This window comes from Quercus lobata, chromosome 3, assembly GCF_001633185.2.
Source record: "Quercus lobata isolate SW786 chromosome 3, ValleyOak3.0 Primary Assembly, whole genome shotgun sequence".
NCBI classification, from domain to species: domain Eukaryota; kingdom Viridiplantae; phylum Streptophyta; class Magnoliopsida; order Fagales; family Fagaceae; genus Quercus; species Quercus lobata.
The window spans coordinates 66,924,638-66,947,812 of record NC_044906.1 but is presented as its reverse complement, the minus strand read 5'-3'; the positions used below and the strand labels follow the sequence as shown (position 1 = coordinate 66,947,812).

Sequence of the window (23,175 nt, the reverse complement as noted above, 5' to 3'; positions counted from 1 at the left end):
GGATACAGTCGAAGGGGATTGAAAATGGATTGCAACGTAACTCGTTAACTGGAAAATCGAGTTTCATTTAGTATAACCTTTCTACTTGTGGTTTTGCTTGCGACTTGCACTGTTCACACCCATTCAGTATCGTGCTTATTCATAGTAAAAGTGGACCTGCTGACAACCATGCTGTGAACAACAAGTCATCCATACAAATCATAACCAACCACATCCATCAGTAACATTCCCCCATTTGCATTACGCGAATAAAAAAATCATCCATATATACAAGCTTATTTGTAAGTAAAGAGCCTCTATGCATTTAAATCAGTTGATGTACAAAAATAAAAAGTTCAATTTATGCATTTTAAACATTCTTCACAATTGTAAGTTGAAACTTGGACAGCATCCGCCAACAATGGTTTTAGGCAAACATGGAGTCATAGCATTTGAGTGACACCTTCTTTTTGTTCTCTTCAGAAGTTGCCTCCTTTCTGAGGAGTAGCCAACACAGAAATTAGTATACAACCCATGGTAATTAATAAATTGAATTGACAAATATAGAAGAGCATTCAGGCTTGCCTGCTTAAATGAGGAGCATCTACAGTTACACCTTGGCAACAATTACAAATCTGCAGCAAAACATATACAGTTAGGGAAATAGAGACCTCATGAATACTAGAATATGTACACCACAAACAATAAGATTGAAAGAACACCAAAACTGGGACAAAAGACTTGGAATGGTAATATGTAGGAGTTAAGACTAACTGCAACTACTGGAAGAAGTAATCACAAGATTGCCCAAAGTGGAGCTACATTTGATACAATGGTATTACTATCATGGTTCCGATCTACAAATTACTGCCCACATCTTAATTATAACTCATATAATGTAATATCTAAACATGTAAAGAAGAATAACTTATGATACCCCCTTGTTACTATGATTTGTAATTGTTACCTGCTACATAGCACCATGGCTTGTTGAAGCCACATTTCGAGTTGGACATGTACGACGGTTATGACCCTCTTGGTGACACAACCCACACTTCAACTTTGGTCCATTCTCAATCCACAATGAGGTTGGCAACTCCCTATCCTCGTCATCCATCTCATTACGGATTCTCGTGGACTTTGGCCGACCTTTCTCACGGATCAACCGCTGGTTTGGCATCACGGTTCTCCTTTCTGCTGGCTCCGGCCATTCTAAGCTATCTTTTAGTGGTTGGAATATAGGCTCATAGCTGTGATACCGTTCTTCAAGGCGGTAGAAATGATCCATATACTCAGTGGCATCATGGTTGTGTTTGGCACAAACTGCTATCAAGTGGGAACAAGGGATCTTGTTTGCTTCCCATTTGCCGCACGTGCATGTCATGTCTGTGAGGGAAACCCTATGGGTGTGATCTCCCCCGCCAATGTTCAATAGTGAAGACTGTGTCTCCACTGTATATAACCGTTGTTGCGCACTCATCCTTCTAACAATATGGAGCTTCGCCTTCTCTTGATTTTCCTCGAACTTGTCATAGGCATATTTGCACCACACTTGCCCCTCTTCCAACTTCTCTAGGGTTTTGTTTCGACGTTCGTCAAAGTATGAGTTCACCTTGTAAAATGTAAACTTCACCATTGCAGTTATGGGCAAGCTACGTGCGCCCTTAAGTACCCCATTGAAGCACTCTGACAGGTTGGTTGTCATTGTCCCATATCGGTGCCCATAGTCATGTACAAGTGTCCACTTTTCTTGATTTACCTCCTTAAGATAGTCGTACGCAGCCGGGTTGACATTCTTGATGCAATCCATGGTGTTCTCAAACTTCCTAACTTGATTCGCAGTTGCTGCGTTCCATACCAAGTTCTTCAACGGCACACTATTGAAGTTAGTGTTAACATTGCTTACTAAATGGCGGAGGCAATACCGGTGATGTGTTAAGGGCGGTTGCAAGTAGCCCCTAGTGGTGTCATCGAAGCATGATTGTATCCCACGATGCCTGTCGGATATTATACACAAATTGGTGCGGTCTGTAACATAGGTCAACAGGCATGCCAAGAACCATCCCCATGTCTCCGTGCTCTCGCTTTCGACAACGGCAAATGCGAGTGGATAAACCTCGTTGTTACCATCTATTGCCATTGCTATCAACAGCTTTCCTTTGTACTTGCCATAGAGGTGCGTTGCATCTATGCTTATCACTGGCTTGCAATGCCTGAACCCTCTAATACACGGACCGAAAGCCCAAAACGCGGAGTTGAATATACAAGTCCCCGGGACATGGGGGTCACACTTTAATGTGGTCACAGTATCCGGATTTGCATCAGACAATGCAGCTAGAAATCGTGGCAATTCTGCGTACGACTTGTCAAAATCCCCGTAAATACGTGCAACTGCCTTCTGTTTGGCTTCCCAAACCTTGTACATAGTTACATCATGCCCATGCCTTGCATGCAACATACTACGCAAGTCCCTTACCTTTCGGGTTAGGTCTTCCCGTACATACTTCTCAAGTGCAATGGAGATGAACTTTGAATCCATCATCCGCCCATCAGTTGGTAGCTGGAGGGATGAGCAACTATGGGGACCCTTACATGTACTGATAACCCACATCCCGTGCTTCTTGCTGCAATTGGCCCGAATTGACCACAGACATGCCTCATTCTTACACCGCACTACCAGCCTATTGGTGTCAGACTTGATGACCTTGTATTGCTTATTATGCTCCACAGAGTAGAGGGTCAACACATATTGAACAGAGGCTTTATTCTTAAATAGCATCCCCCTTGCTGGGTGGTCACCTTTATGCCAACTTGTAAGATGTCCTGTACCCAATGCAGGTGATGGGTCATTAATATTGTCCCATGTGTTTGATGTGAACCATTCTGGGATAGGAACTATTGTAAGGCAATCCTCCTCGTTATTTTCGATCAGTGGTACATCTAAGACCTCCGCGTCGTCCACTGGTCCATCAGTATTAATGAACTCTTCATACACATCTCGGCTGGCATCAATATCAATTTCCCCGTCTATATCAGCTTGGACATGCTCATATGTGTGAGTAGACCCTCCCACATCATGTGTATTGGTGGCGCCCACCACTTTGGTGTTGTCCAAATGATCAACCGCACTACATGGTTGATTATTGTAGGAGAAAGGCGTGGCATAGGCAAAGGGAGGATGCACGTCAACCGACAATGAGTGTGGCTCTTCCACCCCACTGGCATGCTGTGAACTTGCACTACCATGGAACCCAACAGCCTCAACAGTTACATACAAGTCGGACGCTATGAACTGGGGGTTCCGCTTAATCACTGCCCACATCATGTCCACGTCAGCATCGCAACCCAACGGATTTGAGTTGTAGACAACCTGAGTACTCACAAGTATCTGGGGGGCACGGTACACAATGGATATCTTATGTGACTCCTTGTCCAACCGTAGAGCTTCCATTATCTTCCGGTGCATTTTTCTCAAGTGTGTTCCCCATTTCAACTCAATGAACTTCTGCTTCACTGACTCGCCTTTATAGGACAGCCCATGCAAGTCATGGAAATACTGTTCCCCATCATAGTAAACGTAGAAGCAGTGACGACCCATGCCAGACTTGGATAAGGACAATTAATTGTGGTTATCATGCAAAAGATAGGGGGTTATGTTAATGCAACAGTAATTAATCTTTTACAGATGCACTATGATGCTATCCTAATTATAGGTGTACACACTTGATTTGTTTGGACACAAACATTGGCCTTTTAGGGGAGACGTGCCACAACAAAGAATCAGGGTGTTTGTAATATCGCTTGGTAAGGATGCAATATGGAGTAGGAAAATGCAAACATGGTCAGCAAAACTTGTTCACCTCGCAGGCTTTCTTTTTCAGAACCCACACAGTAAAGCCTTTCAGAACTGAAAGAACCATACAATTTAAACCTCAGTATACATTACACATCATTGTTAATATGTATGAATGAATGCATATGTCATCATATGAATTCACCGTACAATGTTTGTTTATATATATGTTTATTTAGAATGATTATATACATATTTCCCAAAAGAATTCTCAAAAATAATTATTATATACATTACTATATCTATACATATTTAGGAACAATATGTATACAATGTCACTATCACACACACACACACACACACACACATATAAGATTATTCTCACATAAGTCATAAGAGCACACAATAATTAATCGTTTCTTGGACAATTTTTTTCAGGATTTTCAATGCATTAACAGTTTTTGCAATTCCTAACAAAATGTTTCAAAAAATTGGTGCCCTAAGCACATACATTATATGTAAACATACCTATACATGTGTGTATATATATATATATATACATACATGTGATCATATATGGGTAGGTAGCTTTGTTTATATTTACATATATTTGCATATACACACATACATACATGTATATATATATATGTGTGTGTGTGTGTGTGTGTGTGTGTGTGTATACATATATTTGGGAATGCCACATATACATCTTATGATATGGGTAAGTACGTTTGTCTATATATACATATATCTATACATACATACATTTATGTATATATATACACACACATAATGTCAGAATAAAACAGTTGTAGAAAGCAATCCAAATTATAAGTAGTTATGTAAGTCAATCCATTTATAAGTAGTTATGTAAGTGAATATATACCTGTCAGGGAAGATGTGCCAGAACAAAGAAGAAGGGGACCACAGCAACAGCACGCCTGGTGAGGATGCAATAATGACAAGGAAAATGGCAGAAGAGTTAGCAAACTTTGTTCACCTCATAGGCTTTCTTTTTCAGAGACCAGACAGTGAAGGTTTTCAACACAGATAGAGCCAGACACGTGCATGGATTCTAAAATGTGGGGAGGGGGACAATATGACTCGATATTAAGGAAATCGATTTTATATAAAACTCGATACCACATAAATCGAGTTACTGTTGACAAGACATATTGAAATGACGGCATTTCAGAAACTCGGTTAATAAGAAGTCGAGTTACATGTAACTCCGCATGCTATAACTCGATTTCTATAGAATCGAGTTTTAGCCCCATTTCCTCTACAAAAGCGCACTTCATACGTTAGAAGGTGCAACCACATTCTAGTGCAAAGAATTCCCACCATTGCGTGTTTGTAGAGCAGGATGGGACGAACCTATGTTGTGTTTAACGGTCATGTTCCAAGCATATACGACAGTTGGCTAGATGCGAGTAGACAAGTTCATAAATTCCCAAATGCCAATCACAAATCATATAAAGATCGAAGGGAAGCCGAAGCTGCATACATGGAGTATTTGCATGGTAATGGTATGGGCGTGCATGGTGGTGCGTCTACATCGTGGGAAACTCCAAACATATCAACCTCAACTCCACCTAGCACTTCTCAAAGCGAAGGAACCAACTATGGCAGTGGAGACATTAGGCACACTTTGTTAAGGTATCAGTTGAAAGTTGCCATTGAGGAGCATGACCACGCAAGGAGGATCGCAACGTTGAGTGCAAACATGTTGAATGAAGTGGTGGCTCATGTTGTGGGGGATGATGAAGTTGATGCACCCACGAGACAACGTACGGATGCATGAATGCAAAAGTACGACTTCTTGTTGTGGTATTTAGTAAGATATGTGTATACTTCCAAGTACCATCTGTTGTCATGTGTGCTTTAAGTAGAAGTGTCATCGTTTTCCAATTGTTTCACTGGCAGATATGTATATATAGAAAAATAACCTTATTATTTTTGTTTTTGGACTACTTTGGTCGTATTCGGTCCATTATATCTACTTTGGTCTTATTCAGTCCACTGTGGTTTCTAGGAAAATCGGTGTACTACATTCTATTTACTCTATTTGATCCTATTCAGTCAGCTTTGGTCGTACCCCGTCTATTTGATTCACTGCAGTCCATTATTGTGTAGTTACAAAATACTAGATCAGCCTATACACAATGAGCCACGATTAACGAATGTACATGACGTAAAAAACAACAATGAATTTCATCATGAATACATGAACGATTTGGAAATCCTCCTCGTTGGAGGATTCACTGCAATCCATACCAATCAAAGAAAATTCAAAGTTTAAAAAAGATAGGATTGGAATTATTCATACATGATAAATCGTCCAACATTAGAAAATTATCTAAATTCTTCAAGTCAATTCTGAAAATTTTAATAGCCACAATATAAGAAGTCCAGAACAAAATGACCATGAATAAAAATTGACACCAACCAACTAAAAAAAACAAATAACACAGCTATATAAAGGTTCTTGAATCCCAAACACAGTAAATAAAACCCTAAAATTATGATGTACCTTGTAATATTATTCTGAATTAGGAAAAAAATGAACACTTAAAATTTAAAAGTTACGTAAAAAGTGAACATTACATGGAATACTACAGGTTTCAATAATACATTACTATATCTTCCCTCTAGCTAGCTCCACTGGACAAAACAGGTTCATCTCTATGAGAGTGGTCTTGCCACTGCCAATTCTGCCAACAATACGTATTTTGTGCCCTTCCTCAAATGTGCAACTGATCCCCCTCAGAACAAGTGCATCAGCCTATATTTGATCTGTTTTATCAATGATATATAAAGCCATATTATAAAGCCAAGTTTGAAGCAAATAACACAACTCTCAATCATGTGAAGATAAATACAAAACCAGTCAGATTGGTAATGAATGCCAAAGCATTAGTCCGCTTAGATAAAGTCCGAAGAGCAACTTCAAATCAAGAATCAATCTCACTTCCGTCAAAAGTGCAAGCATTCATTTCCCACCAAATACTCCACAGGAGACAAAGAGGGATCATCATGTCTAAATTTTTTAGCAATCAAACCATGTAAAGCACTAAACATATGAGGATTACCCATGTCAACAGTTTGGTCAATTAATGCCAACTTGTAGATCAGAAGTCTTATTAAATGCTTCTTCCACTTCTAACTTATAGGAAGCTCAAAGAAAATATGTTTGATGATCACCAAACAGACATGTAAGAAGAAAATTTTACAGCATCGTTAGTTTGCAAAATCTACAATTTTTTCATTCCCACATGATTTCAACACATTGCAGATAAGGATATATATATAAAGCACAATGAAGGCAAATAAATGGAAAAAATACCTGTATGCCCAACAAAAGTATGTGTACATTTGCTTCCTCTCCAAAGTTTTAAAGTTGTATCACTTGAACCTAAAATCGTGGTAGCATAAAAATGAACCCCATAAGTTCATAGTGAAAGACATGGTTGGATCTATGCATTCCAATCTGATGTAACCAGTTCCAACTACCAACAAAATCTGATGTAACCAGTTCCAACTACTGAATCATATTATACCTGTAACAAGCTCGCCTGAAGGCAGCTTTATGAGTGCTTGGATTGCTGCCTTATGAGCCTCCCAGGATTCTGAAGGTTGGCCACTTCTCCAACGTCTTAATGTGCTGTGGTGAAGGAGACATTAGATACTAACCGAAAATTATTGAGAAAAATGCATATACCTTTGTAAGCATAGATAATAATTCAAACCCAAAAAACGGCAATACACAAACAATAAAAGTAACATTCAAACAGTATGCAAATTTTTCATTAACGCCTCCATCATTTCATTAAAGAAAATGATGGACAAGATTTGATTCATTGGCCAATGACACACACAACATATATATATATATATATACTGAAAATCATAAAATAAGAAGGCTAATTGATGAAAAAATCAATAATCAATTAAATGTTTCTCATTGGGTTCCCAAATTGCTACCAAAATGAAAAGGTAATATATACAATGATAAATAACAATTACAAACCCCAAGAAGCGAAAGGAACAAAACATGCACACATAACTAAGATTTTTGCCGTTTTCAGCTTTGGGTAAGTTATATTGTGAGCTGCTCTAGAACTCAGAAAAAAAAAATATAAATTCTATTCTCCAAAGTTCCTACTAACGAACTTGTAATCAAATGTACACAGATCTAATCATTCTAGAGAGGAGGGGATTTAAAGGAGATTAAAAATAAGAAAATGGGAAGGAGGATGTACCAATCTAGGAATTGTAGGGAAGTCGAATCAGAAAATTTGGAGAGAGACACATACCTAGCCAAGCATTGTAGAGACTCGGATAAATGATTTGCTACAAAGGAGTTGGTTCTGCCATTGATCCGCATAAACTTCGTCATCAAACTCTTTTACAGAAAGTATCAAATTACTTCTTCTTGCTTATCAACAATACCACACATTTGTTTCTCACAAAAATAACAAAAATAAAAAAACAAATTACTCTCTTACAACCCACTTTACTGTAGCTAACAACATACAAAAACACAAGAAAGTTTGGCTTCAAATGAATACCAATCCAAACATTTGTCAAATTGCAATCAAAACTCCAAGTGCAGAAAAACTTCCTAATACATCAATAAATACAATACGCCTTATGGGTTTTCTCCAAAATATCAATTTCTTGACAACAAACACATTGACAGCCAGTATTCTCCCCAAGCAATGATCCAGAAATAGATGCACAGCCACCAAGATTCTCCCCAATTAGTAGAACATTTTGCATGCTTATTCCAGTCACCTATACACATGAAGAATAAGCACACAAGGACAATCCAGCTCAATGGCCTTTTCGTGTCCACCATTGCAGTTAGGTCTAAAAAAAAAATACGACTTTAGAAGAAAAGTGAAACGTAACTATGCAGTCACCTATAGGCAGGTAGGCAGGAAGTATAAGCATACACTAAGGCATTTAATGATCTTTTCGTTTCCGCCCATATGCCCTGACAGGTCTAATCTTACCTGTTTCATCAGACACAACAGCATAATTAAATTAACATAATCAATCAAATGCACAGTACAAGTAGCTCAAGAAGATGGGAAGTGTAGACGAAGTACATACCATCACCGGTCCCGCAATCGAGAGCATGCACACGCGGGCGTCGCGATCTCCGCAAAGCCTCCACCGGCTCAATGTCCTCAGCTGGTATCTGCTCAATCTGTACAGCCTCTCCGTGGGGGTTTTTGAGATGGAGCTGACATGGTGGGGTCCACATGCACTAGAGGTGGGGTGGGCATGCCTGGTGTGGGGACAAATATGCATCCACCATCATGGGCAGATCCACTGAAAACTGGGGGCGACATACGAGGAGGGCCCTCAAAGTCCGTGCTAGCACCATGGGATGTAGTGTGGGCTGGAACAGTGCCCTGATGATCGACGCTATGGGATGGCCCAGCACCATCGCCAGGCGTGCATCGCGGTGTCCTGCCATCGTCATCAGACAGTACCCAATCAGCGCCAAGCCATGCCTCTTCTACACCCTCCTCATTCCCTTCCTCGTAGATGGGAGCCGACTCGGTCGTACGGCTGCGACCAGCTTGACCACCTCCACGATGTCCACCCCCACGAGACCCACCACGTTGCCCGCCACGAACTGGGGCCTGTGTATCAATGTCAACTGCTTCTGCAAGCGAATTCGCCAATTTAAGTCGGCCTAGCTCCTCCACAAGCTCTAGTGTAAATGTAAGGTCAGTGTGCATGTCAGAACCTTCATCACACCTCTGTATAGACCTAATCATCGTCCGAACCTACAAAACAAGGGCGTCATAAAAGCAAGAACGCAAGTATGATGCAAAACTTGGATAAATCTGTCCCAAAATCAAAAGAAAAAGTAGCAAACATAGCTAATGAAATCCTTATATTACTTATAATTATGAAGCATCTTTAAAAAGACAGTGTATAAAAATAGGGGTTGGCCCCCCCTGTGCAAAAATTTATAGTTCCAACCCAACACTCAGGAATTTTCAGTTTCCTGTTATGTTTATCGCTATGCAATCTAAACATTGAGATAATACTTCTAAAAAACACGTATAGTTGGTTGTACATAAGTTCAATCTTAGCATAAGTGAAAATATCAGAATTTCACTTCTGTATCTAGGCTTCACCAGATTTACAACTCCATCAATATCACATTGCAATCAGGACACATATTTTGAAGTTATTATTTCCTAACGTACACGCCCAAATCAAATGAATTGAAAATATCAAACGCAAGCTTCAAGTTTCAATTAAGGGAAGTACCAAAAACTTAGAACATATATCATACTTGAATCTAGTATAAATGCACATCTCCTTGCTGAATACTTGCAAGATTTTAAATGACCTTTAAGCTGTTGGGAATTGCATTCTACCAACAGTTTAGTAAGGGACTTCCCAATCCTAGAGGTAATATCTATCAAGGAATATGTAATACATTAATCAGTCCTGGAGGAAAGGCTATCTAAACTAGTACAATATGGTGAATTTATCACTACTACACAGAGTTGCACCGTCCATTTTAAAGTACAAGCCAACCAAAAACAAAAAAAAATAAACAAAAAATAAAATAAAATACAATAAAACCCAACCCAACCCACCCTTTTTAAAAGTTGAATGTAATTATATGAACAAAGGTGTGGTCATCATTAGTCATTGCCCATTAACCATTCCTCATGCAAACAAATTGGATCAAGACAAATTCAGTTTGTTATGAACAACTTAAATCATGCAGTATTTTGACTTTAAAATATAATGACATGTCATGCAGTATTTTTTGACTTTAAAACAAAATGACAGAGAAACTTATAGAGATGTAACAACGATAATTATTGTGGACTTTTGCATGCATGATAAAGTTGCTGAGGATATTTAATCCAACAATGGTTTCATCCATAAAATAGGAATTGTTGCCTCACCATGAGTTCCCAATACGCAGACTCTGGTGTTATGTACCGCCTTGTGTGGCGATTGTACCACATCATGTACTCAACGAGATACGTATCATCATCGTCTAGGAGATCGGACTCGCGAACTACATTCACTCGGTTGGCCCATTGCCGAATAAAGGGATCATGTTCTACCTCCCAGTTCTTCTCCCATTTACCCTGAAGGGATATCTTGTGAAGGGTAGTCGACGTATCCACGACACTTGGAACTGGTTGTTTCATCCCAAACTGACGGAGGACTCGCTCAGGATGATGCCACTCCACTATCCAAAAGAATATCAACGGCACCTCGGCCTTCCAAATATGCTGCCCAGCAGTGCAATACGCAGGTAGGGAGCCTAGCGTATGCGTGTACGGCTCCCATACAATCTGCATAAGTAGATTATGTTTGTGATAGTGAGACATCATACTAATTTAACATTATGTTTGTGATATGTAATATGCAAAGCATGGAATTTCTTGCTTCTAGTCGTACACAAAATCTTCAGGGATTATTGGGCAGAAAGTAAAAGAACAACAAAATTGACCTGCAAAAAATATTAAAAGATTTAGGTTGTTCATGTCCACCATTTTCAGCCCCATGTTCATATGCTGGACAGGGTTCAAAGCTAACTGACACCATCAAATACTAGGGTTTTCAATCTGAACCAAACTTAGAGGAGGGTACTAGAGCATCCTTATGGCTATAAGATGAATCCAAGTTGATGATTTCGCAAAATCTTTTTATCGTAATAGAAATATTGTGCTACATTAATTGCATTAGTCATTAACAATGTTTCAATGAATGAGAACAAAATGACTATTATAAGGTCTACTGAAGACATTGCATTTCAAGTAGCACTTTATATTGTAAGAAATGGAAGCTATGTAAACTATTACATGGTATAATCCTCATCAAATACTGTTATTATATTTCTATGTAAATATATATTTCTTATAAATTTTAGTGTTGAAAATTACGTAAGCCTTTTAGTTATCTCAAACTAATTATGTCAATGTCTAAAATTACATTCCTCTTGAAGAATATGGTGAGTAGCATATTTTGCACGCTTCTAAAATTATATGAATAAAGTACTCGTTAATAATCCATAGCTTTCAATAATTTTAGGACTATTAAGGCAGCTAAAGTGGGGACAACTTAAGGAGTTGCATGCTGCAATTAAATTTTGCTCTCCAACTTTGGTGCAAGGAGCACGAACTAACTTTTCATTTAGGTCAACAACAAGAGGTAATGTGTCAAGCGTCTTTATGTTTTCTCATATATCACTGATTAACAATTATTTGTTTCTTTAAACTTAGGCCATTGTTTTCCAAGAAGACAATCGAGGCTGTGCATATTCGAAATATACCACTTGAATACGTAAATCGAAGTCAAACAGTATTCTACTAGACTGTAAAAATATAACCTTCAATTCAGCAAAGGTAATTTATAACTTACAATGTAACAATGTTTTTTGCATCACAATAACAATGTTTGTAATCTTGGATACCCCTATGTTAGAAGAAGAAATACTAAATTGTCTACTTATTAGGCAGAGCAATAACTATGGTTTTAAGCTCATAACATTTTATTAATTAATTACAAGTGATTTCACAAGCTTAATTACAAACCGTACAAGCTTAAATTTTATTTGTTTAATCAAATTTGTAGCATATATTGAGACTATATGCAAAAACAACCGACTAAAGTAGAGCGTGATAGTAATCTGGTGCAATTGTACATATGAAACTTCTAGCCAAGAGAGTTCGATCGTACCTATGAAACTTATATCTATGCCCAAATGGAGCTCACACACTAAAACCACCTGCAGCACCAGTGGCACCAATGAATTGTAAAGAGCTTAGATTCACATTGACTACCTATGAAAACACCATCAACTAGAACATCCCAAACGGATGTTTAGATAACATAAAAGTTTATATTAACCTTAGATGGTCACTTAATACTAAATATTGCTATGTTCTGTCACAGGGGTAGTGAAATGCATAAACTCCAAACATTAGTAAGTTTTTGAAGGCAAAGCAACAATTGAGACTATCTTCGGTGCTCACTCTGGCATCCTAAACAACCCCAAATCTCACAAAGGGTTTAACCTATACCCTGGACTCTCGAGTTCCTAGTGGGGGGGCACTAATGGCTTTGTATTTTGGAAATTTCACAGTGTGGACCCAAGCAATGACAACCATCCAGCATTGGACAAGGACAAGCTATGGCAATGGCTTAGCCTATGGTCACTCTATGACATTCAAGGCAGAGTAACTCCATCCTTTAGTTTGCTTAATTTCAAATTTCAATGAAAGCCAGAGAAGTGATCATGTGTTTTACGGGCCAATGATCAATAATGTCATCATTCCCTCTGTTTTTGTACTTAGGCCAAAAATGCAAATTGGGGTTATATTTTTGCTCTCATGTCATGATTACACAATAATTAGATAAAATTTTCGTAGTTTAACATTTGCAGCTTTCCCAACGTTCTAAATTTAAAGAATTTTATCATTTTATGAGATTTAACAGCCAACTATATTACAACAGTGAAGAGAAGCTCTAACTCAGCAAATGTAATTCAACGAAAATCTGGAATATAATTGTGGTAATATCTAAGTCAACCACCAAAACTATAGCGAATCCAGAAGGTGTGAAATATTAATAAGCTTCAACAGTTCTAAAAAAAATTTCTATTTTAAAGCTTTAATATTGAAGTATAACAACTATCAAAGATTCAAACTCTCTCTAAAAGAATTATGAGCACAAGTCTGGGCTAACCTGTTGAGCAAGACTCCAAAACGCATGTAAAGAAGCAGAAAGTGCAAAAACAACGAAGAAGACAGTGAAGCAGAATTCACGCAAGGATTAGGGAAAGAAAAAAATTTGGACCATTTCTCGATTTATGCGTGTCATCCTTGCGCAGGGGCCATGCGTTTTGAAAATATCATTTGTATTCTAATATGCCTTGATTCCCTTGTTCTGAAAAGACCCATATTTGTCAAGTTTATAGTAGGAAATTTGTTGTTTAGAATTTAATTGATATCTTCTGCGTTTACAATCATTCGCCTTATATAAAGTCTTAAGAAATATTGTTTTGAAATTTTTTAGTTCATTTTCATAGCAGGCTAAAAGTTCTATTTTCTCATGTTAAATAGGTTGAAACGGTGTATAATGACATAATCAGAAAATGAACACAAACTTTTGATTCAGTTAGTAGCTGGAAAGAATTTAAAGATGTCATCGTCAGTTTCGAAGATGCATCATTAAAATCAAATGAATTACTTGAGCACACAAATACAACCAAAGACAAATCTGATTATCTTTGGTATACTATTAGGTAAATTCATTTCTCATTGAATTATAACCAATTACATAATCCAATATGTGCGTCTTCTCTTCATTGCATCAGCTTAATGACATTTGTAACAATTGGTGGAGTTTTTGTTTTTTGGTTGCAACACAAGTTTGAACTCACTGTCTTGCACTAAACCAAGACTTCATGCTCAATCTTTTGCGCATGTTGCACATGCTTCAAACATCTTGGAAAAGGGACAATTTATTCTGTGTTTTTTTTTTTTTTTTTCGGTGTAAATCACAAACGTTTCCGTACATAATGAAGAATATAGCCAAATTCTACTTTATATATATATGACTAAATTTATATATAACCCATTGATTTAACCCAACTTAACCTGAGTCATGTGAGTTGGGTTGCATTGGAAAAAACCCTTCAATCCAACCCAATTTGGAAAAAACCCTTTGATTTAACATTCAAGAATTTTTTACTTTTGTTTTACTTTATGTAAGGACGAGCAAGTATTCATGCAGGTGCTACAAATGGAAGTTCTAATGTGAAGTACTTCACGATGGACATTCCAATTGAGTTAAATGATGGGATGGAAATCCAAGTATCAAACAAAATGATTGGATGGTATTATGAAATCAACTCATTCCTACAACAATCCAAGAATTCAAAATAAAATAAAAATTGAGGGAAACGAAAATAAAAGCATGTGCGGTGCATTTGAGGGAAACGTGCTCGGCCCGTAGTCATAAGAATTGAGGGAAACGTGGTCATAAGAATTCAAACTAAATTAACCGAATACCTGCTCGGCCCGTAGTGTAGCCAGTGACGCCCGGTAAGCAGCAAGGACGTGTGTGGCATGCTTTGCGGTGCATTTTGGCCCGCTCCACCTACCAAACATGAGGTGTCGACAAATGCTCATTACTGAACCTTACATTTAACAAACTTTGCTTTTATATTTCACATCCATATACTAAGCATTGATAAGTTTCTTTCGTTTGTTAGTTTGGCATATTTTTAATTATATGAAAGAGACAAATAACGAGAACTCAATGAACGTACCTAATGGCAAGGGGCCCTGAGTGCACTGGCGGTAGAGGCGGCCTCACAACAGGGCATAATTGTGGGAACCTTGAATAGGCCCATAGCTGCACCAACAAGAGTGCTCCTCTAATCTGCATCGCATCCTTCTTCGATGCATCACAAAGTTTTCTATACAGCCAGGCCAATGCTGCACTACCCCAGCTATACCGTCTCGCATTGCTGACTGGGTTGAGCAACTGCAGAGGCAGCAGTGAGACCTGGTCCGCAGACCTGTCCATGAACAAGAGGGCCCCCATCCGTACAAGTAGGTGGTAGCGGGCATGTTGCTGCACGACTTCGTCAGCAGCGTCCGCAACTAAGGGATCGGCAAACTGTGCATCAAGCCAGGTGTATCTTATCCTCGCCCCAGCAAGGGTAGACTTGTTTGAGTTTGGTATCGGGGGTGGAGGTTTATGGCCCAAAAACTGTTCGCACAGCTCACTCCATTTGTAGTCTGTCTTCCTAGTGACAGGCAACCCATCCACCGGAAGCCCCAGCATCACCTCCATATCTTGCAAGGTGATACCCATTTCTCCATGGGGTAAGTGGAACGTGTGCGTCTCTGGACGCCACCACTCAACCAACGCCGTGATCAAGGTGTGGTCGACCTCCATATCAGGAACCTTGAATAAACCAGTCAACCCTGCTGCATCTATGTGTTGCATGATACGTGGATCTAACCCACCCTATGGCAATACACATTTACAGCGTCGAACCTTTATCATGCCAGGTGCCTCCTGCACACAGACGAGTATTGTGTTAGGAGATTAAACACGAGGTAATTATAAAACAAACATGTATTAATAATACTACTACATACCTCGTCAGCGGCGCACCTCCAAAGCGGACTTGACCGATGATTCGGCTGCTGGGCCAACTGGGTATCCATATCGGGTCCAGGCCGCACTCTATCTAGTGCCTGCATATCTGACATGGCAGCAAATACATTGTTAGCAATTTTCTAACAAGTAAACCACAATTAATATAAAATAAAAGCATAGATTCAGTAAGACATTATATTTTGAGCACAAGATTTTCAACATCACTTCTTAAATAAATAAGAACTTGCCATAAAAAAAATTATTTCAGAACTATTTAAATCACTTCTTAAAGCTTAGGATAATTATTAATTAACTATTTATGTAAATATAAGTTATAACACCACTCGATTTGCCAAAACCCCTCATCAAAACCCCAAGCACATTTAAACTCATTAATGAGAAAATCATCATTGCAGCATATAAAAGACAACAAAATTCTCATCTTCATTAGTAAATTTACTACTTCCTTAAGTTTCAACAAAATAATCAAAATCCCACACAAAACGCAACCTAACATTAACCAACATCAGAAAATATTTCAGAGGGAGAAGACCGTACCTGTAATCAGCGGCGGCGGGAACCAACGACGACTGATGGAGACTCGAGGAAGAGTGGGGAAGCCTGATCGCAGAGCGAGAGAGATAGAGTGTGGAGAGAGAGTGATGGCAGAGAGCGAGGGAAAGAGAGTGTACAGGGAGAGCGAGTGACTGAATAGCGTTGTGAGACGTTAGGGTTCTATTGATTCAAACCGCTGAAAAAAACTCGATTTCCAGTTTCCCGAGTTATGACCGTCTACACAAACATTTTTTTATTGGGAAAAATTCGAAGGGTCAGACTAACTCGACCATACAAATATCGAGTTATTCATTAAAACTCGATTTCTCTATTGTCGAGTTACAAAAGAGGGGCAATTACCTATTTAGTTTCAGAAAGAGGGCAAACGAATGTTTAATTTCCCAAAAAAGGGTATTTGCCCATTTTCTCCGACAAGTAAGGTTGATGTGGCCCTTATGTGGTTCTAGGCCTTTTTCATTTTTTGGAGTCAATTTATGAGCTTTGGCATAGCTTGTCCCACATTAAGGCGCATTTGACTGGACCACTAATATACACACTGTAAACCGTTTAGTGATAGAAATCCCTGACCTTGTTAATTATATTAAAAAAGAGAACAAGATCATGTGATATCGCCAATTTGCCTTGAAGGCACGTGTTAAAGAATATGGGCTTATGGCCCCTTATGTGTAACGGTCTAAGAAGTTCAATATATTGTAAACTCCTATTAGGGCTAACCCTAGTTTATATATTTTCTATGTATATCTTAGATTTTTTTGTAACACACCTTTTTTTTTTTTTTTGAGAAACGGTCTAAGAAGTTCAATATATTGTAAACTCCTATTAGGGCTAACCCTAGTTTATATATTTTCTATGTATATCTTACTTAGATTTTTTTGTAACACACCTTTTTTTTTTTTTTTGTAACACACCTGATAGTAGTAAAAATGTAGTTTCATGGATGTACGTAAGTGGTTAGACCGAACCATTTAATTTTTGTATTCTCTTTCTTCATACCATGTAAGTCGTTCTTATCTCTCATGTGATTCATACATTATACAAAATTTCTGTTGTATACATATGAGAGAGAGAGAGAGAGAGAGAGAGATCCATATCAGGTTAATAACCATATATGGAGTGAGTTTAAATATAAAAGCAAGATAAAAGGGTTTCCTAAAACATAGGCAACCTTTATTACAATTAGACTTGGTGAAGGAACCAGTATGCATTGATCACACACAGACAAATTAGTTCTAGAGAAACAAGAAATATAAAGCGACATACTCATGCCATAGGTAAGAATACCTATATTTTTTTTATTCATTATTATTCTATTAACAAAGGCAAAATGCCTAGACTTTATTTATATTAGTATTATTATTGAAATGGTGAATGAAATAATCCCCAAATACTAGTCATTCCCATTAGCCGATCCTTGACCTGGAGGATTAGTATTAGACAGAAATATAGGTGTAGATGCTGGTGCAGCTTGTCGAAGCAACTGTAGAATAAACAGAAAACAAATCAACATGTCACTCATTTATCTTGACCTTAAGCAAGACAATTAATTGAGAGAGAGACCTCCAAATAGGCTTCCAATTTGCTCTTCAAAGTGATATACTCTAGTTGCATCATAGCAAGTGCAACCCTACTCCTGCTCATAGTTATTGACAAGTCAATAATTGCATACAACACTAAGCAATTATAATAACTAGTTGCATATCCGCATGAACAGAAAAAATTGACGATTTGTTTTTTTGTTAAATGAAAAATGAAAATAATAGATGAAACTTGTAAATATTAGTTTCAAACTCTTCTTAAAATAATGTGATTATTTTCTAACAAAGTGTATTTTATACAATATATAGATTTTTAAAATTATTTGATTTTTTTTCTTTTTAAAATGGACTGAAATAGGCTAATTAATTATTAACTTTTAGATTAAAATAATAGATGATATAAAAAAGATAAACATATAAATTTATATTTAATACTCCAACTTATTACGGCATGAGGAAAAGGATTCAAGTAGCTAGGTAAAGTATAAACCTTACCTTTCCATGTCGTTATCATAGCAACAAAACTTTATTTTATTGATTTCAGTAATCACCTTGCTAGCACCAATGCTGCAAATAATAACAAAATAGATGTTGTATTTAGTGTAAAAAAAAAAAAAAAACCATAAAAGTCTAATTACTTTTTTGGGGGAAAGGGGTATTTGGATTATATTTTTTTTATAGGGTCCGGTTAATATATATCCTTAAGATATATATTAATTATTCATTTTAGAATTTTTTTTGATATTAAAAAAATTGTAAAAAAAAAAAAAAAGTTAACCACTTTTTCATTTTTGATCCATATACTCCAACATTAATACAAGACTAAGAAAATAGGAAAATACCATACCAGTCGCTGCCATCTTTGAAAATTTGAAGACACCCATCCAACTCCGTGACATTGAGGGGATTGGCCTCCCTATATATATATAAACAAATATAGCCTAATATTATTTAAACTAATCTGATCATAGTGAATGAGTTTAGAGCTTGAAGGCAACAATATCACTGTCATTGTTGTTGTTATATTATTGTTTATTAAATTTTTTTACAAAATTTGCTCAGAAATAAATAATAACGAATGTGGTTTAAATTAAATGGAAATATATCTCATGCATGCAATTTCATGTTACGTACGCCACTCACAGTGCATTTTCAATGTCATTGATAGCTTTCGGTGAATCTTTGAAATATGCCTTAATAGCAATGTTAACAAAATCCGAATTGGGCATATTCTCCAATTGGATGAACCTGTCACGGTTAATGATTCCCTGCAAAACATTGCTCACAATCTCATTCAGACCACATTTTTGCATAATAAAAAAAAAGTTTTATTTTTTATTTTTTTATTTTTTTATGTGGACAATTTCATAATGCTTTTGAATATGTAAGCATATTGGTTAATATAGCATTAAATTTAAAATTTCCGATTGAAAATTTCATGAAAAATATTGATATTTTTTTCCTTAGAACAGTTTACATTTCCACCATAAATTCTTTAAGTTTTATTTAGCTACTCATTTTATCTTTTTTTTATTCAAATATTTATCAAATAATTTTCACGAATGATCAGTTTTAAACATTCAAAGCAAACAAGTATATCGAAAACAAAAAGGTAAAAGGATGCGTAAAATTGTTGCATAAATACCATGCAAAATATCATATAGTAATGAGATTTTGGAAATAAAGTTCAAAGTTAAAACAACTACAATGTATCTTTAGCAAAGAACTTAAGAAGAGAAAAACCTCATCAAAGAAGGATTGCCTCATGGAGGCAATTTGTTGCTGCAAGGAACTGCTAGCCATTCTCACAAAAAGACAATGGGACAACAATTTTGAAAGCTTGAATGCCGAATGAGAAGCAAGTTAGGAGATTTATAGCCAAAAAAATAATTAGAGGAAAACACATTTTATGTGTGCACTAATTAATTCTAATAAGTAAAATTAAAAAAGAAAATAAATTGTTATTTACAACTTAATAGTAATATTAACCAAAAGGCTACACCAGATTATATAAAAGTAAAAAAACAATGACTAGGACATAACAAGTATGTGAAAAACAATCATTTAGAAGATACAACACAATAATTAGCAGTCATCACTCATCTATGAAATATGTGTAACGGTGAGTTTGGTGGATGCCATGTTGGCAAGAAAATCGGAGGACTTTGAAGAACTAAAGTGTGAAAGACATGCCATTTTTATGATTGGCTGCTAAATTAAAAATTCTCCCAAAAACTTAAACGATTAAGAAATGGTGAATTTAATTACTTTATTATAATTTTAAGTTTTTAATACTCCCTTTTATGTATGGATTCAAACTCGCGATAGAGATCGAACTTAAAATTTCCTATTCTAATATTATGTTAAATTAACTATTCTCTAAAAAACTTAAACTATAGAGAAATAATGAATTTAATCACTTAACTATAATTCTCACATAAATTATTATACTTTTGTGTTTATAGATTTTTAGTCTCTCTTTTTATCCATTAGTGAACTACCCAATGGGAAATAATGATATAGATTGAGATGGTACACTGTACAAGTTAGCAAACTCTAATCTTCCTTCTTTTGAAATTTCTAATCCAATCTAATCTTAGTAAAGTTGGATCAAATGCAACTGCATATTGTGGGGTACCAGATCACATCCATTTTAGGTGAATATTCTTTACTTGACTGTAAATGGCTCACAAATATGCATTGACAAGTTCTTCAAAGATAGTAGCAAAGTCTCATAATCACAATTGATAGAAATTCTCAGCGTTCTTTCCACAATTAAGTATGTGCATTTAGATTCTAAAGATAATATACCTTCCATTAGTACAAAGCATAAATATTCAAATACAATCTTATTAGTAATCTAAAGAAGGTTTCAAAAGTCACAACTTGTAGTTTCTGAAATTATGACATCCAAAAATCCAAGATGAACAAGAATGGAAAAGCTTATTATTAAACTAACTGTAATGTCTAAAAAGAGATGACATGTAAAAAAGATGCTTCTAAAGCAAGAGAATTTCTTGTCCCAAAATGATGATAATTGCTCTTTCCCACAATCTAGTAAACACACTATTCAACTTTAGATTACTTACTAAAAAGTTGCATAAGCCAGAACTTTGTAATATTCTTTTTCAATCAACAACAGTCTAAGCAAACTGTGATATATCACACTCAGCCATTTCACATACTTCAATGGTGTGTTTGGATAACATGATTTGGGCATTTGAATTTGAATTTGGGTGATTAAAATCCAAATAACTTGTTTGAGAAGTTTAAAAACGGTCAAGGATTTAGATTTGACAAATTCACCCAGGATTTTAAACCTTTAAAATGCTTGGATTTGAAATAACTTCCAAAATCAATGGATTTGAAATCCCTTGATTTCAAATTTATTAATTTAAAATCCAAATCCAAATCCAACTTCCCAAACACAACACAAAGGAATTCAAAATGCACGTAAATTTTCCATTTTATAATGCCACAAGCCCACAAATCAAAATGCCCACAATCCATTTTACAATTCCAATTCACAACATTCTCAAACCCTAATCATAATGTTTAACTGATTTACTTAACAAAATTTTTTTGGGAGGGGGGGTGGGGGTTGAGAGAGGGATGAAGAAATTTACCTAACAACCTTTCTTATGTTATCATTAGATTCCCACACAAAATTATATATATTGTGAAAGAACTAAAGAATTATAGTAAACATATAAACTATAAAGGCGCGAGTTAAATCTTTTTTTTTTTTAATAGAGAGTTTCAACCTATGGCATCCGCTCTTGATAATAGATCTTTATCATTAGACTAAAATACCAATCAATTTTTGGTATAAACAGAAATTGAACTCCAGATCTTTTATTCAACTATTAGAGACATTACTAGTTGAACTAAGTGGAACCCACATGCGAGTTAGATCTTAAGTTAAAACGGATTATATAAATAACCCACAATGTTGTCATCAATATAGCTAAATCAAGTTTCTTTGAAAAAAAAAAAAGAGAGAGAGAGAGAGAGAGTAGGGAAGCCAAAAATATTGAAGGAGGATATATCATTGAATGATTGAAAGTTTTAAAAGGATGATATATCATTGCCAATCACATAGAGCCAATTTAAAACAAACTGGCATATGACAATCCAATATGTTTTAGAAAAAATAAATGAAAACAAACTATGAATTTCAATTAGTCCCTAGGTACTACAAAAATGAAAAGAAATTACAAAAGGACATGATCTTAACTTTTAGTAACAACAATCTTCTTCTTTTTCTTTTTCTTTTTCTTTTTTCTTTTTCTTTTTTTTTTTTTTTTTTTTTTTTTTTTTTTGAGAAAAGTAACAACAATCTTTTCGTAAGGAAAAATGAAGCCAATGGATATAAAAAGCACATGCTTAACAGCTTACATTAATATAATGGAGTCTGAATACATGTTATATTATATTTTCTTCTATAAAAATAAAAAATTAAAACTCTTTTTATCTTTTCTTCACGTGGGATTTTAACTTTTATGTGCATTCCAAATAACTCATTCTCATGTGTGAATCATTGCCAAGATTTCTTTGTGGCCCACAAATTAAATTATTAAGAGTTTTCTTATGTTATTTTTTAGCTTTTTTTTTTTTTTTTTTTAATGGGAATGGAAAAAAAAATACATATAATAAAAAAATTTATTAAGGTTTATTCATATATGATTTTTAAAATTTAAAACTAATTTTTAATTTCATTTAATTTTTTAGTCAACCAAAATTAACAAAACAGAGATAGAATGAATAATTTTATAATTTTTTAAAGCTCAGGGTCAATCCTCGAGTGTAACTATTAAATTAAGTATAGTAAAAAATAACAAATTTAAATATATTAAAGGAACAATTTATATATATAGAGAGAGAGAGAGAGAGAGAGAGAGAGAGAGAGAGAGAGAGAGAGAGAGAGAGAGAGGTAAAAGAACAGTTATGAAATTGACCAATACCTCAATAGATCCTTTTACATTTTGTCATTTTTTTTCTTGTAAACATCCCCACCACAACTTTTGATTTAGTATTATTATTATTACTATAAACTCAAATTGAAGGGGTAAAAATTGGGTTGACGGACCTTCACCATGATGGGCTTGACGAATCTTA

General features: G+C 35.9%; 4 protein-coding genes and 1 pseudogene across 5 annotated transcripts; all 5 read right to left on the bottom strand.

Moving 5' to 3' along the window:
* Positions 1-949: 949 nt before the first annotated feature.
* LOC115981315 lies at positions 950-3,577 on the bottom strand. Its single transcript, XM_031103468.1, has one exon. It carries the CDS (start codon positions 3,575-3,577, stop codon positions 950-952), a length of 2,628 nt encoding a protein of 875 aa, XP_030959328.1.
* Positions 3,578-6,416: 2,839 nt separating this feature from the next.
* LOC115982845 (phospholipase A-2-activating protein-like) lies at positions 6,417-8,340 on the bottom strand. Of its 2 annotated transcripts, none has more exons than XM_031105565.1 (4): positions 8,089-8,340; positions 7,333-7,436; positions 7,119-7,187; positions 6,417-6,568 (listed from the first exon to the last, which is right to left on the bottom strand). In XM_031105565.1, the coding sequence occupies exons 1-4, from the start codon at positions 8,169-8,171 to the stop codon at positions 6,558-6,560; spliced, it is 267 nt and encodes an 88-aa protein (XP_030961425.1). In that variant the 5' UTR covers positions 8,172-8,340; the 3' UTR covers positions 6,417-6,557. The 2 variants fall into 2 exon arrangements, with proteins under 2 accessions (XP_030961425.1, XP_030961426.1); XM_031105566.1 differs by having other exon boundaries at positions 6,417-6,557.
* A 642-nt stretch (positions 8,341-8,982) lies between these two features.
* On the bottom strand, positions 8,983-11,127 carry LOC115981314. The gene is made up of 2 exons (XM_031103467.1): positions 10,723-11,127; positions 8,983-9,576 (listed from the first exon to the last, which is right to left on the bottom strand). The coding sequence occupies exons 1-2, from the start codon at positions 11,125-11,127 to the stop codon at positions 8,983-8,985; spliced, it is 999 nt and encodes a 332-aa protein (XP_030959327.1).
* A 2,488-nt stretch (positions 11,128-13,615) lies between these two features.
* LOC115983097 lies at positions 13,616-13,726 on the bottom strand (annotated as a pseudogene).
* Positions 13,727-17,648: 3,922 nt separating this feature from the next.
* LOC115978707 (pseudo histidine-containing phosphotransfer protein 5-like) lies at positions 17,649-19,892 on the bottom strand. Its single transcript, XM_031100553.1, has 6 exons — positions 19,801-19,892; positions 19,201-19,325; positions 18,905-18,973; positions 18,553-18,624; positions 18,080-18,152; positions 17,649-17,999 (listed from the first exon to the last, which is right to left on the bottom strand). The coding sequence occupies exons 1-6, from the start codon at positions 19,858-19,860 to the stop codon at positions 17,910-17,912; spliced, it is 489 nt and encodes a 162-aa protein (XP_030956413.1). The 5' UTR covers positions 19,861-19,892; the 3' UTR covers positions 17,649-17,909.
* Positions 19,893-23,175: the final 3,283 nt, after the last annotated feature.